The 12737-nt window shown below is 44.8% G+C and overlaps 1 protein-coding gene across 2 annotated transcripts in view; it reads right to left on the bottom strand.

Moving 5' to 3' along the window:
• Positions 1-11461, bottom strand: part of TRPC4 (transient receptor potential cation channel subfamily C member 4) — a 162983-nt gene extending 151522 nt beyond the window's left edge. For both annotated transcript variants that reach the window (XM_087756602.1, XM_087756603.1), the window contains exon 1: positions 10928-11461. Coding sequence is in view for 1 of the 2 variants with exons in the window: in XM_087756603.1 (XP_087612729.1) it covers positions 10928-10942 (15 nt within the window). In the remaining variant the exon portion in view is untranslated. The remainder of the gene's footprint in view (positions 1-10927) is intronic.
• Between the last annotated feature and the right edge of the window lie 1276 nt (positions 11462-12737).

Raw genomic sequence — 12737 nt, 5'->3', positions numbered from 1 at the left:
TACCCACCAGCAGCAAGATTTTGGACTAGATTCGCCACAACTTGTACTTGCACTGACTGCAAGGAGACACAATATATTTTTCATAAACTGCTAAATTATTGAGAAGAAACAAGAAACTGCCAGAGCATTATAATTCTCTTGGAATCAAGGGGGCAAATTTTAAAAATACATCTTCCATCTGAACCAATGCATGTATGATTGATGAGAAAGCACAATTGTTTCATTTTGTATTTTGTAAAATTTCACATTAGGGTGCTAGAATTTCAAATTACTTTGACCATTGCCATCATTTAAATTCACCTGAGATTTTCATATTTCTCTAAGCCCAAAGAGCACACACAAATACGTACGCAAATAAATTGAAAAGCAGGCAGCTTGTGGGATTTTAGGAAGCTTTACGATATGCAAAAGCTGCTGAAAGTGTTTTTTGAATATGGCACTTTTGCCTATAAAATGGGCTTGTTTAAATGACAGTTACCTATATAATAAAAGCACAAAATAAAAGGAGTTTTCTCAGACAGCTATGATAAAAGAATGGAAAAAAAAAAATCAAATAAGTTGCACCTCTGTGAACCAAAGTAACACTTCCAAAGGAGAATGCAAACATGCATAGCACAAACATCTTTAATATAATTCTATCACGTGTGAAATTGCTAAAGTGATGCTGGATTCTCTATACAAATTTGTGTAGTATCGATATTTTTCTTCGTTATCATATATAAAATTTTCACCTGAACTTTCAAATTATACTCCTTAAACCTGGATTCAGGCAAATGCCTCATACTGAGCAGAGGAATGAAGTCAATGCTTAATAAGAAATACCTTCTGAAGCACTGGTTTCAGTAGAACACCAAGACTTCTTCACGTTTGAATATTTTCTTGAATCGAGGTCAAATTACAAAACACAGGTAGTATCTTATTTCTTCAAAATGAATTCCACCATGTGCCAACCATAAAGCTTTGCTATTATGAGTTGTTGATTGTTTTAGGTAATTATTATTGTAGGCTTTGTTTTTCAGCAAAGGGTTTAAGTAAGGAGTGTTAAAATAACAGTAAATATGCAATTCAATTAGGCAGGAAAACACTAATGGAGTAAGATGACTAAAGTGTCATTTTGCCCCAGTATACTTGTCTACCAAACCACTACATTTCCAGAAGAAAATCAGGTCTTGAAAGATGCCTATTATCTAACTGTCAATGGGAATATCATGGAGAGTATGAGCATGAGCCAACCTATTTGAACGCCTTAGTGTCTCTCAACACTCAAATGGTCTTCATTGTCCTTTATTTATATGACTGCTTTGAAATGAAAACACCTACTGTTTTGTCCATTTTTGTTTTGAAATGTCATCTTATTTCTCTCCTCCTTGAAGTCCCACTCATGCCCTTGCTACCTTGCCCAAAGTCAGCAAAACTTTAGTTTTAAGTGAAGCCTGGTTGTATATTATCACTGAGGAGAATTACTAATCAGCAATGATTCTTGCTGAAAAGAAGGACCCTGACACATGGGCTTTGGGCAATGCAAGATACACTGTGCTAAGTTACTCATTCCTTGGGTGTTACTAGCAGTGCCCTGAAGAATGACAGAAGCTTTGAGGACCGACCAGATAGAGTTCCTTGAATATATCTCATCAGACAGACCTACAGAGCCACACATGGGTACTGCTGACCGAACCCTCTCCTCAGGGTTAGGTGGTTGGCTCTTCCCCAGAGATTGGTGCTTCGTAACACTAAAGCCAAATGAAATCGTCTTCAGTGCCACCAAGAGCTCACCTACAATTTCTGGATGTCACATACTGAGCAAGTGAGTGAATTGAAACATTGAAAAGGGACAACATTGAAAAGGGACAAGAGCGAATGCACAAGAACACATCAGTAAGAAGACATTGGTAAAAAAATGTGATGCTTCACTGAAGGAGCTAACCTTGTTATAAGAGTAAGGTCCCTTTAACAAAGTACAATGACAGAATGGATTGAAGGCATACATGCAGATCATATCTTATGCACTGGATATTCTTTTAATTATAAAGATTTAAAAAGCTAGGTCTTGTCTGCAGTTAACCCAAAGGAATTCTTCAGATGGAAGAAAGCTCCCACCTGGCCTAAAGCCAGCAGAGGCAGTAGCAAAATTAGGGTAGTTTCTAGGAAGTGAGTGAAGAGGAAGCACTCTGGGGATGAGTGAGAAATCCTCCTTTAATCCTAACCCCTCCCTACAAAATCCAGTGTGTGCTGTCAGTTAGTTCAGTAAGTCAATGCAGCTCTGAGGCTGGACTGGTGCCCAACCACTGAAATGCAACCCAGCTCACCAAGTATCCCCTGCTTCCCTTACCTGTGGACAAAGTCACACTCAAAAGAGGGGAGATTCAAACCCTTGCTCGGTGTGCTTGTTTTAAGTATTGTGGAAGAAGCAAATCCTCAATAAAAAAAAAAAAAAGAAAAAAAAAAAGAGTTATGTGGACATTTAGTTCTATGTAAAGACACTGCAGTAATAAATGTAATCATCTCAAATCACGTCAGTATTTGGTACAACTGGCCTCAATGCATAAACAAATATGCTCAAAGTTAATATCACTAAGTTAAACAATCATGAATAAAATATTTTTATGTAAGTGGGCAGACCAAAATACTGTTTTGCAATTGCTTAGTACTAAGCCTGATGCCTTTTAGAAGAAAATACAAGAGTAGTTATAGCACAGGACTTAGTACAAATACCTACATACAAACACCTACCTATGCCATCAATTTGCAACATGTGATCTCTGTGCCATAGGTGCCAGGTTCCTAATCAGTTTTAAAAAATTAGTATAGCAAATTCTTTATATTAGACTTAGGAAGCTTTATTAATCTTTATGTGGCACTATGAAGTACTTTGATTTAAAACATTTGAAAAATAAAGGCAAGATTCATATTCACTAGCCTAAGAATCCAAAACACTGACATCCAAGGCTGGTTTGTCATCCCAATCTTCCTTTATTATAAATGGGAAGAAACACACCCCCTGCAGAGGGCAATTAATTTCCTTCAAGATAGGTCACATGAATCACCCTACGAAGTTACTACGTTCCTTCTAAAAGATATAAAGATTAGCTTTGACTCACAGGTCTGACTTTAAGGTGTTTAGATGAATTCAAAGACAAGCAGTTACTGCCTTTTGAATGACAGTTTTGTAGCTAAGAGGCTTAAGGCAAATTAGACAACTGTTCTGTAGGTAACTTGGTTTTGGTTTTATTCATGGCCAAAATTCCTTCTGTAGGGTATCTGCTAGATAGTTAAAGCCACCATAGGGAAAGCGTGTGTTCTTGAAACTGATGGTGTTGCAGGTGCAAATGTACTACAGAACACATCAGATTTGAAAAACAAAGTTACCATGCCAGCATAAACAAGTTCAAAGGATTGACTGCAGCTCTAATCGCTTTAAGTGATTACCATAAAAAATGAAAAGCAAACATCTCTCCCCATTTAAAACAAAACGTCGTCAGTATAAGCAAAACACAAATGGGATATTTTAGTTATTTTCCAGTGGAAGACAGGCAGGATGTATGTAGCAGTCAGTGCTGAAGCATAGCAGAAGGATTTATTTTGAAGTGTTTTGATAATAACGAACATTTCCACATGAACAGAGATTAAAACAACTATGTCATCTCTGAAAGATAATTTCTGTTGTAATTATGTATTCAGTAGACTAAGGTACATTGTGGAGATGGCAATTCTGAGAGCATTTGAAGAGAATCTGTGCTTGCTTTCCCTTGCTCCGCAGATGCAGCATGTTCTCTCCAGAAGAGAGACATCTTGCACTCGCAGGAGGCGGGATGTGAGCACCCAGAACTGTGTGTTCTTGTTTTACAAGGGTCCGGTTGACACTCCCGTTTCCCTTGGCAGAGCTACAAGCTGTATTTCAGCTACCCAATCCAACAACACACTCTTAAAAATTCTGAGAACAGGCAACAGGATATTTGAATTATGTTGTAGTCATCTAGTTACTGTTATGATGTCTGCGTTGATACCATGAAGGTCAACAGGACCTTGAGATACCTTGGAAGAAAACACATCTATTTTCTGTCCCCTCTGAATATGTTTTTTTATTTTTTGATACCCCTAGAGTGAGATTCACCTTGCCTTACTTTAGCTGTGTGAAATCCAACAACAATCAGCAACAATAAATACCTGATTCCTCCCACTGTCTCTCAGGTGTATGAGTTAGATGGACTAGTTTGTTCACTGGAGGTTTCTGTCTCTCTTCAGTGACTATACGAAGAACATAAATGGTTGGTTTACAACTGGCAATCAAATTTGTGGTGGCTAGGTGAAAAGAACCTGACATTTGGTGCAAAAATCCCTTTTTAGAGCTTTTCAAGATTTGTCAGCAAAAATGTTTTTGACACAAATTGCTATATACAAATACACTGGGGATAATCTTTAATCAGGCACAATATGATCCTGTATCGTTGGCTACAATCCTACTGTCATAAACTGGCCTGTTCTGCTTTTTATAATGGAAATGATAGTAGCAAATCAATGCATGAAATAAAATATTTGTTAGCAAATACAAACTAAGTTTAAAGTATATAATTTTTTAGAAAATAAAAAAATGTTTAGAAACAGAAGGCAATGAAATTTTCTTTGGGAGTAAATTTGGTGCTGTAAGTCCAGTATTCTCAGGTCTGATACCAAACTTCTTATCTGCTAAACACATCTGTATGCTAGGGAATATTACAGTTTTCATCTTCAAAATAGAATCCTTTAGTATTCTTCCCCTGTATTAGGGCAATACAGAAGGAACACAGGCAAAAGCATGTCCATTAATCTAACGAACACAGGACTGCATTAATTTTCCTAGGACTGCTGACCTTCTCTGATGTGAGTGGGTACTTTGATTAAATTATGGTTAAAGTGAGAAATTTGAATTATCAGTTGATCCCACATGGAGTCTACTGTAGGAAGGTCCTTACTGGCAGAATGCCCACATCTCATAAGGAGCAGCAAAGCTCGCAGGCCAGGCCAACTTCCCATCATATGTTTTGGGGTAGATGTTGTATTAATGCTTCTCTCATGCTTTATGGCCTGGGTTAATAATCATCCCCACTATTTAGCCTTCACCGAGAAAATTGTTGGCTCTTTGGCAGCTGCTGCCTCTCTCTGATGGACATGAGAATCAGACACCTGATCTGAAAAGTGAGAAACATTTTACGTAGTTATTGATGGTTTGCATAAGACTATATGTTTTGAAGAATCCTGCGTAAGAAAACTGGATTGCAGAGGTTGTAGCTGGCAAACTCCCAGAAGCATACACCCAACAGTCAGAAGTAAGTTCATGCTGTTTACAGATTGCTTCAAAGCTAGCACAGCAGCTTGGTGCATGTGCATGCATGGCTTTTTAAAAAAAAAAAAAAAAAAAAAAAGTGCACTTTAGCCTGATTATAGCAACCATTTGTCCTGGATCTCACTACTGACCTCTGTGCTTACTTAACCTTTATGCTGTACTACCACAGCCTGCTCTGCACAGCTCGGATTCAGCTAACCTAGCTTAAGAAGGCAGGTTTCTTGTCTCGGATCTTGCAGGCACCTCTGGAGGATGCTTGCTCTGCTATAAAGGACATGACAAAATATGGAGCATGGTTCATTCTGCTTCTGCCTTTCTCTTTCCAGGAAAGGAAGACAGACCCTACAGGTTCACCTCAATAAGTACTTCACGTCAGTTGTAGCCACAAAAGGTTGGCCTGTATGCTACAAGACTAGGAGACTGGTGTCCTGCTAGAGTGGCAGTTGGCAACCAGGGAAGATACTTCACACCAACTGAATTGCACCTTGCACGACTAGGTGGCACAAGAACATGAGGACCCTAGTATCTATTCTTCCAGTTTGGTCTTAGGTGCGAATGCAGATGGCATGAGCTTTACAGTTCTCTGAGCCAAAGAAGGATGCATTTTTGGTCCTTAAAACTGCAAGAAGAAGGAATCACTTAAAAAAAAACCCAAAAAACAACAACAACCAAAAAAACCAAACTTGTGTGTCAGGCAAATACTAATGGAAAAACAGCATGTGCTGAGCTAGGACTGGAATCACAGAATCATAGAATACCAGGCTGGAAGGGACCTCAAGGATCAGATGGTCCAGGCTTTCTTGGCAAAAGTATGGTCTAGACAAGATGGCCCAGCACCCTGTCCAGCCAAATCTTAAAAGCATCCAATGTTGGGGAATCCACCACTTCCCTGGGGAGATTGTTCCAATGGCTGACTGTTCTCATTGTGGAAAATTTTCCTCTTGTGTCCAGTGGGAATCTCCCTGGGAGCAACTTGTACCCATTACCCTTCATCTTTTCCATGTGACTCCGTGTAAAAAGGCAGTCTCCATCTTCTTTGTAGCCACCCTTTAAATTCGGGAGCATGGTGATAAGATCTCCCCTAAGCCTTCTTTTCTCAAGGTTGAACAAACCCAGCTCTCTCAGCCTTTCCTTATATGGCAGGCTTCCCAGTCCTTTGATCATCTTGATGACCCTTCTCTGGACCCTCTCCAGCCTGTCCACATCTTTTTTGTACAGCGGGGACCAAAACTGAACATAGCATTCCAGGTGTGGCCTGACAAGCACTGAGTAGAGTGGGATAATGACTTCTTTATCTCTGGTGGTGATGCCCTTGTTGATGCAACCCAGCATCCGGTTGGCTTGCTTTGCCACAGCAGCACACCATTCACCCATATTGAGCTGCTTGTCCAGCAGGATCCCCAGGTCCCTTTCCACAGAGCTGCTCGCCAGCTGGCTAGATCCCAGCCTGTGCTGCACTCCTGGATTATATTTTCCCAAGTGCAAGACCTTACATTTGTCGTTGGTGAACTTCATAAGGTTCCTGTTAGCCTGCTCTTTTAGCCTATTTAGGTCTTCCTGTAGGGTGGCTCTCCCTTCCAAAGCATCCACTTCCCCACTCAGTTTGGTATCATAGGCAAACTTCATCAGGGTGCACTTGATCCCATCATCCAAATCACTTATGAAGATATTAAACAGCGCTGGGCCCAATACTTCCGGTTGGGAGAAGCTCAGGGGCACCACCACAGGCTTGGCTGTTCACTGACTGTCCGTGCACCAGCAGTGGGATGGGGGCCTTTGCCTTGTGGGGAAAGGCTGTTTGCTCCTCAGAAGCTTTCAATGATATGTGGAAAGTATCTCCAGAATAACCCCACAACCTCTGTCTCAGGAAAGCCCAGTGAAAAAATCTTTCTCCATCTACTGTTCCCCTCTCTACCCCTTGCATAATATACCGGTTAATATTATTATCATAACATTCAAATAGGTCATGTGACATGCATAGGTATGTGAGAAGCTTTTCAGATGAGTGTACTGAGCACAGGCTCAGTGATGAAGCAATTGCAGAAGCCATCACAGACTTCAGAGGTTAGGTTTGGCTGGTTTATACTCGCAGACATATGTAAAATTCACTCAAATTTGAGGAAGTTTTCCTGTTGCCCTCCAGCCCACATTCACTGAAAAACAGCTTAGCTGTAAAAAAAAGGTAATTTTTATCCAAGGTTCTTTTCAGCTTTGTCTCACACCCATCACTATCTAAATTGGAAATAAGTGGTTGTAAAAAAGTGGAAGAAGTACTTTGAGAATTCAAACCATAACCAAAGCTTGAAGGGAGGAAAAAAAGAGGAACCCACAACTCTAAGAAAAATCTGCTATAATAAATAATTTTAATTTATTTGTTTCTTTTGTCTGTGTCCACTAAAAACCTTTAATTTCTTTGAAAACTTCACTGTGCAAAGCAATTATGTCTTATTTCCAGGTGTTCCTCTTTTAACAGTTTCAGATTCTATTTGACTGAAAGCTAATGCACCTATGAAGGACTTGTGTATGGATATCTGTTACAAAAAGATTTAATTTCCTCAGCCTTTCTCTCTGTTCATTATATAAAACTATAATAATTAATGTGTATTTAGTCAGCTGAGTTCGTTGTGTAGCAACAAATCACAGTGGACATGAGGATCCTGGCACCGTTGTTGCTGGTGTTATACTAACGCTATGCTACACTACTTAAAGTAGTCTAAATGTAATAAAGTAAGGGCAAGTCTGTCTTACCTTCCTCAGTGGACTCACGGCTTCTAAAACAGATAGTTTCTGGAATTTTTTTTGTTGTCACAAAACATGGTGATGGAAGATTGATTTAAACACAAAGTTTCATCTTCAACCTCCTTTTGGTAATTTAAAATATTATATTTGATAAAGTAACCAGAATATAACCCAACACAACTTAAATCTGAACAGGAAAGGTAATGGTAAATCTGACACTCATAAAGCCATTAAGTGTCTGAACAGAACAATGCTTCCTCTACTCACGTCTGCTTTTTCTTGAAACAGGTTGTAACAGTCTTTTCTCCTGCTTCTATATTGCCTTTCCATAAGACAAGCCATGGTGACGCAGTCATCATTTTCAAAAGGAATCCAGTCCCTTTTAGCACTGATTTCAGTCCCTTTAAGCACTGATTACCAGAATCACCAGAGGCAGGGAGAGATGCCACACAGGATTTTCCCCGCTGATTTTGCCACCTCACTCCAATGAATCACATCCCAGAAAAAGCTGACCGATTAAAAAGTGTACTGGCATGGAGCCAGGTCGCGGGAGGAGCAGTCATGCTCATTTTTACTTGTCATCTAAGTGAGGTAACATACACACACGTACAAAGCTGAAAGCCAATCCCTTGATAGTTTTCTCTACATGTGTCCTCCGATATATACTCGGGTTCTCCACACTGGCGTAATGCAAATCCACTTTCACCAGGACTGAAGCCACATTGCTCGGGACCCAATATTTTCAGCAGGCATACTCAAAAAGATAAGCAAAATCATACCAGATCTGTAGTGACCTCAACTGACTTAAATTTCAACTACCAGTATCTGGCTCTAAACAAGATGAGATAAGAAGAAATGGAATTTCTTTCTGGAGCTATTTTAAGGGTAAAGACTACTATATATAGAGTCAGAATAAGTGGCTGAAGTTGAATTTAAAAAACAGACATATTTTTGTTTTGCTGTTTCCAAATACAGCCTCATCTGTTCCAAAGTCTGAACAACAGAGGAAAAAGAAGAAAAACTATAGTAAAGAACCCAAACCTTCTGCAAGCAAAACCAAGATTTTTCAGTATAGAAGGTGACACAAAAGGAAAACCAAACTGTGCCACGAGAGCTTCAGCTGTTTTGATATTAAAGGACAAAGCCTGTTTCTGAGTCCTGCCTGGAGAAGGGGTGTAAACTCAGGTCTTCTCTAAGTCCAGAATTTCTGCTATTCTGAGACAGTTCTAAAGCAGTCTCACTCTGGTGCTTGGCTTCTCTGACTATACATAAAACTCTTTCTTATATGAATGAGGTTAAATTACAGAGAAATCTGTATATTTGCATAGATAACCTTGCTAAGGTTTCCAGGTCTGGGCTTTGGGAAAGTAATGTAAACACTGAAACGTGCTATGTCACTGCAGTACAATTAAATTTGAAATTTCAAGCAGATTGGATTTAAAGGTGCTGTAACGTTGCCATTTAGTTTACTGTGTAAGACTTACAATAAACTATTTCCCATTCTGTATATACTGTATTCTATAGCAAATGTAGATGTGCACTGATTCTTATAAAAAGAAGTATTTCTTTCTCAGATGAAACCAAGGTGCAATCTCTGTTTTATAATTGTTTCATTCATTTTTTGAGGAGTACCTATTTTCTGGAAGAAGAACACAGACGGGAAAATGTTTTTATTTACTTCCACCTAAAAGGTGTTTTAGTGTTGGAAGAGCCATCTCACTTACAAGGCACGCTTAGAGAAATATAAATTTCTGTTGCCATGCTAACGGGAAATCACACAATTGAGTCCAGTAAAACAAAAGGGCATAAACAACATTTTCTTGTGAAAACAGGGAAATATTAGATTAACAAGGCTGCAGGTTTTGCCAATTGCAGCGAATTTCACAGTTCTGCCCCTTGGCAGAGTGTGATTTTGTGTCAGCGTTTAAGCCTCCAGAGCATCAGCTGCTTCTTTGCAACAGGACTGTGGCTTCTGTCCCATCACAACCACAGTCAGGATCTTGCAAGTATAAACCCAACGCAGGGATGAATCCCACCAGCCACTTTATTTACCTGTGAGCCGTCCCACGGCTCGTTTCACCGTGCCCTCCTCCCATCTACCTGCGTTTCGCCGTCCTCCAGGTCCCCCCTGGAGGCTTCCCGGCAGGACCTGAGCCTTCCCAGGAGGGTCCCTGCGGACTGTACCGGCGGGGAGCGAGGTCCCCTCGGGGGGACAGCGGGGACACCCCAGCTGCAGCCGCCGGTACCGGGGGGAGCAGCGGCGGCCCCCGCCGCGACCCGCCCCGCTGCGCCCCGGCTCCCCGCCAGCACCCAGCACCGGGGCGGGGGACACCGCGCCGCGCCTCTCTCCCCCCACCCGTGTGCGTGGGGCCGAAAGCAGGCAGCCCACCTGTGCGTGACATGCGAACTCCCGCTACTGCGCTGCCGGGGTGCCCTCAGCCCCGTCCGGGCCGGCAGGAGCCTCCCACCCGCGGCCGCCCCCGCTTTTGCCCGCAGCGGCTGGCAGCTGCCGAGCTCCCTCCCCCGCTGTGCCGTCGGGGAGCGGTCCCCTGCCCGCTCCCGCTCCCTCCCCCGGCCCCCGGGCGCTCTGCTGTCCTGCAGGTGTCACGCTTCGCCCAGCCACCGAGGGATGCCGCTTCCCGCGGCGGCGAGGGAAAAAACAGGTTTATTACGTACAAGAGAAAGAAAGGGATCTTAACGCTCCTCCGGGCCGTGACCAAGGAGGTGCACAATGTCGCGTTATGCTTGTGTCGGCGCAAAAGTTACCTCAGACCGTCCTAGGGACTTTTTTTTTGTTGTTGGTGTAGACGGACAAGAAGGTAGTCAAAGATTCAGAAAGAGAATATATCAAAGTTGACGAGAACTTACTTGGTTTAGGTGCATGCGTTGACAGCCGGCATCTTCCTTCAACAGTTTTCACAGGTCACATTTTCCCTTGGAAGTAGTACCCTTTTCAATCCCTTTTGTAAATTAAATCCCTTTAAAAGGTGTTTGTTTTATTTCACTGGCTCTTGTCCGTCTCAGCCACTTTTCCCCATTTTTACTTTATTTTCTTCATGTTTGCCGCACGTGCAGACACTCTGGGATACACGCCCACGAGTTAGCGGGTGTCCATCACCTCCAGCCGCGGGGACCGCGCCTGTCGCCGGGCTTCGGTGCAACAGATGAGAGGCAGATTCTTCCCCGGCTGCTTAGCGCGGCATCTCCTTATTCCCTCGGGGAACCTCATGCTGGCTGCAAAAAGTAACAGCTCCTTCCGATGCCACGGTTCCCTCCGGAGCGCAGGCTGCGCAGCATGGGGAGGGAGGAAAGACACAGAAATAACGGCAAAAAGAGGGCGGAGGGGCGAACGCCGGGATCTCCCCTCCTCGCCGACGCGCTCTCTCCTCGGCCGGCAGCAAGCTTTGCCTCAGCGGGCCCCCTCCCGCCGCCCTCCGCCCGCCGTCGCCCCCGCCGCGCTGCCCTCGCCGTCCCCCCGCGGCCGCGCCGCTCCCCTTGCCCGCTGCCCGCCGCGCGCCGCGGCGCTCCCGGCGCCGCCGCCTACGCCCCCCTGCGGGCGCGCCGCGCACTGCGCCTCCGCGGGGCTCCGCGCCCGGCCCCCGCACGCCCGCTCTGCCCCTTCGCGGGTGTTGCGCTGCTCAGCGCTCACCCGAACGCCTCCCGGGGAGAGGGGAGGAAGGAGCGAGGAGACGCCCACCTAGAGGTGGAGCTAGGCTCGTAGGTGAGCCGAGAACATGCGCCGCACGAGACCGCTCAGAGGCACCCACACCAAGGGGCCGCGGTCGACTCCAGAGAAAGTTTGCTCTTACATCTCTCTGCAGCCGGGAAAGACCTAAACGGCTCCGTGCAATCGCAGTAGGGGCGCTGTGAGTCCGCCTCCGCGGAGGCCTCTCCCGGTGCGCTTCGAGCCTGGAGCCGAGATGTGGCTTCGGTGGCTTTCGCGGTGCTCCTTCCCGAGGCGCGGCAAAGGCTCTGACCGTGCCTCCGCGCCCAGCCGGGGCCCCGACCGGGCTGGTCCCGGGGGCGCCCCTCCGCGCAGGGTAGGTCCCTGCCCTTACGCTGCCCCAGCCGCGCCCGGTGCCGCTGGGTCAGGCCGGCCCGGACGTTAACGGGAGGCTGTGCGGGACCGAGCCGCAGCCAAGATTCATAATAGAGGAGCGGAGGGAATGAGGCTAGACACCATTTCCTCACTTTGCTTTTCCTTTCCCTAAAAAATTAGGACAGAACTTAAATTCACGAGCTTAGAAATGGTAAGAAAAAGGCACAACGCGCAGAGACAGAGATGCCGAGAAGGCACGGCAAGACAGCCAGGTCCTTTCTCTCTTTTTTTCTTTTGAGACTCGTTTGGATACGGCCCCGGGTTGGTGTCTGGACATGGTGCAGGCATGGAGCTTAGGGGGGCACCTGCCATCCTACGCAGAGCCCGCTGTGCCCCGCCGGTGCTGCCCCCGGCCCAGGCGAGCATCGCCTCCGGCCCCCATCCCTGCCTGCACCGCCCCGCCGAGAGGCTGGCTCCTGCCTGAAACCACCGGGCAGCACGCCACCGGTTTGATTTTACCCATCACGTCGGGTGAATATCTTCCACCTGGGTTCCCGCAGAGGCGGGGGAGAAAGGGGGGGGGGGGGGCGGGGGGGGGGAATAAGCCCAGGGCAGCAGAATGGAAGGAGCCGCCTGCCG

The sequence above is a fragment of the Nipponia nippon genome, unplaced genomic scaffold (assembly GCF_047370975.1).
Source record: "Nipponia nippon isolate SJK-2023a ecotype South Korea unplaced genomic scaffold, ASM4737097v1 scaffold_2, whole genome shotgun sequence".
NCBI classification, from domain to species: Eukaryota; Metazoa; Chordata; class Aves; order Pelecaniformes; family Threskiornithidae; genus Nipponia; species Nipponia nippon.
Note: the sequence above shows the minus strand (reverse complement) of the source record. Positions and strands in the feature narration are given on the sequence as shown.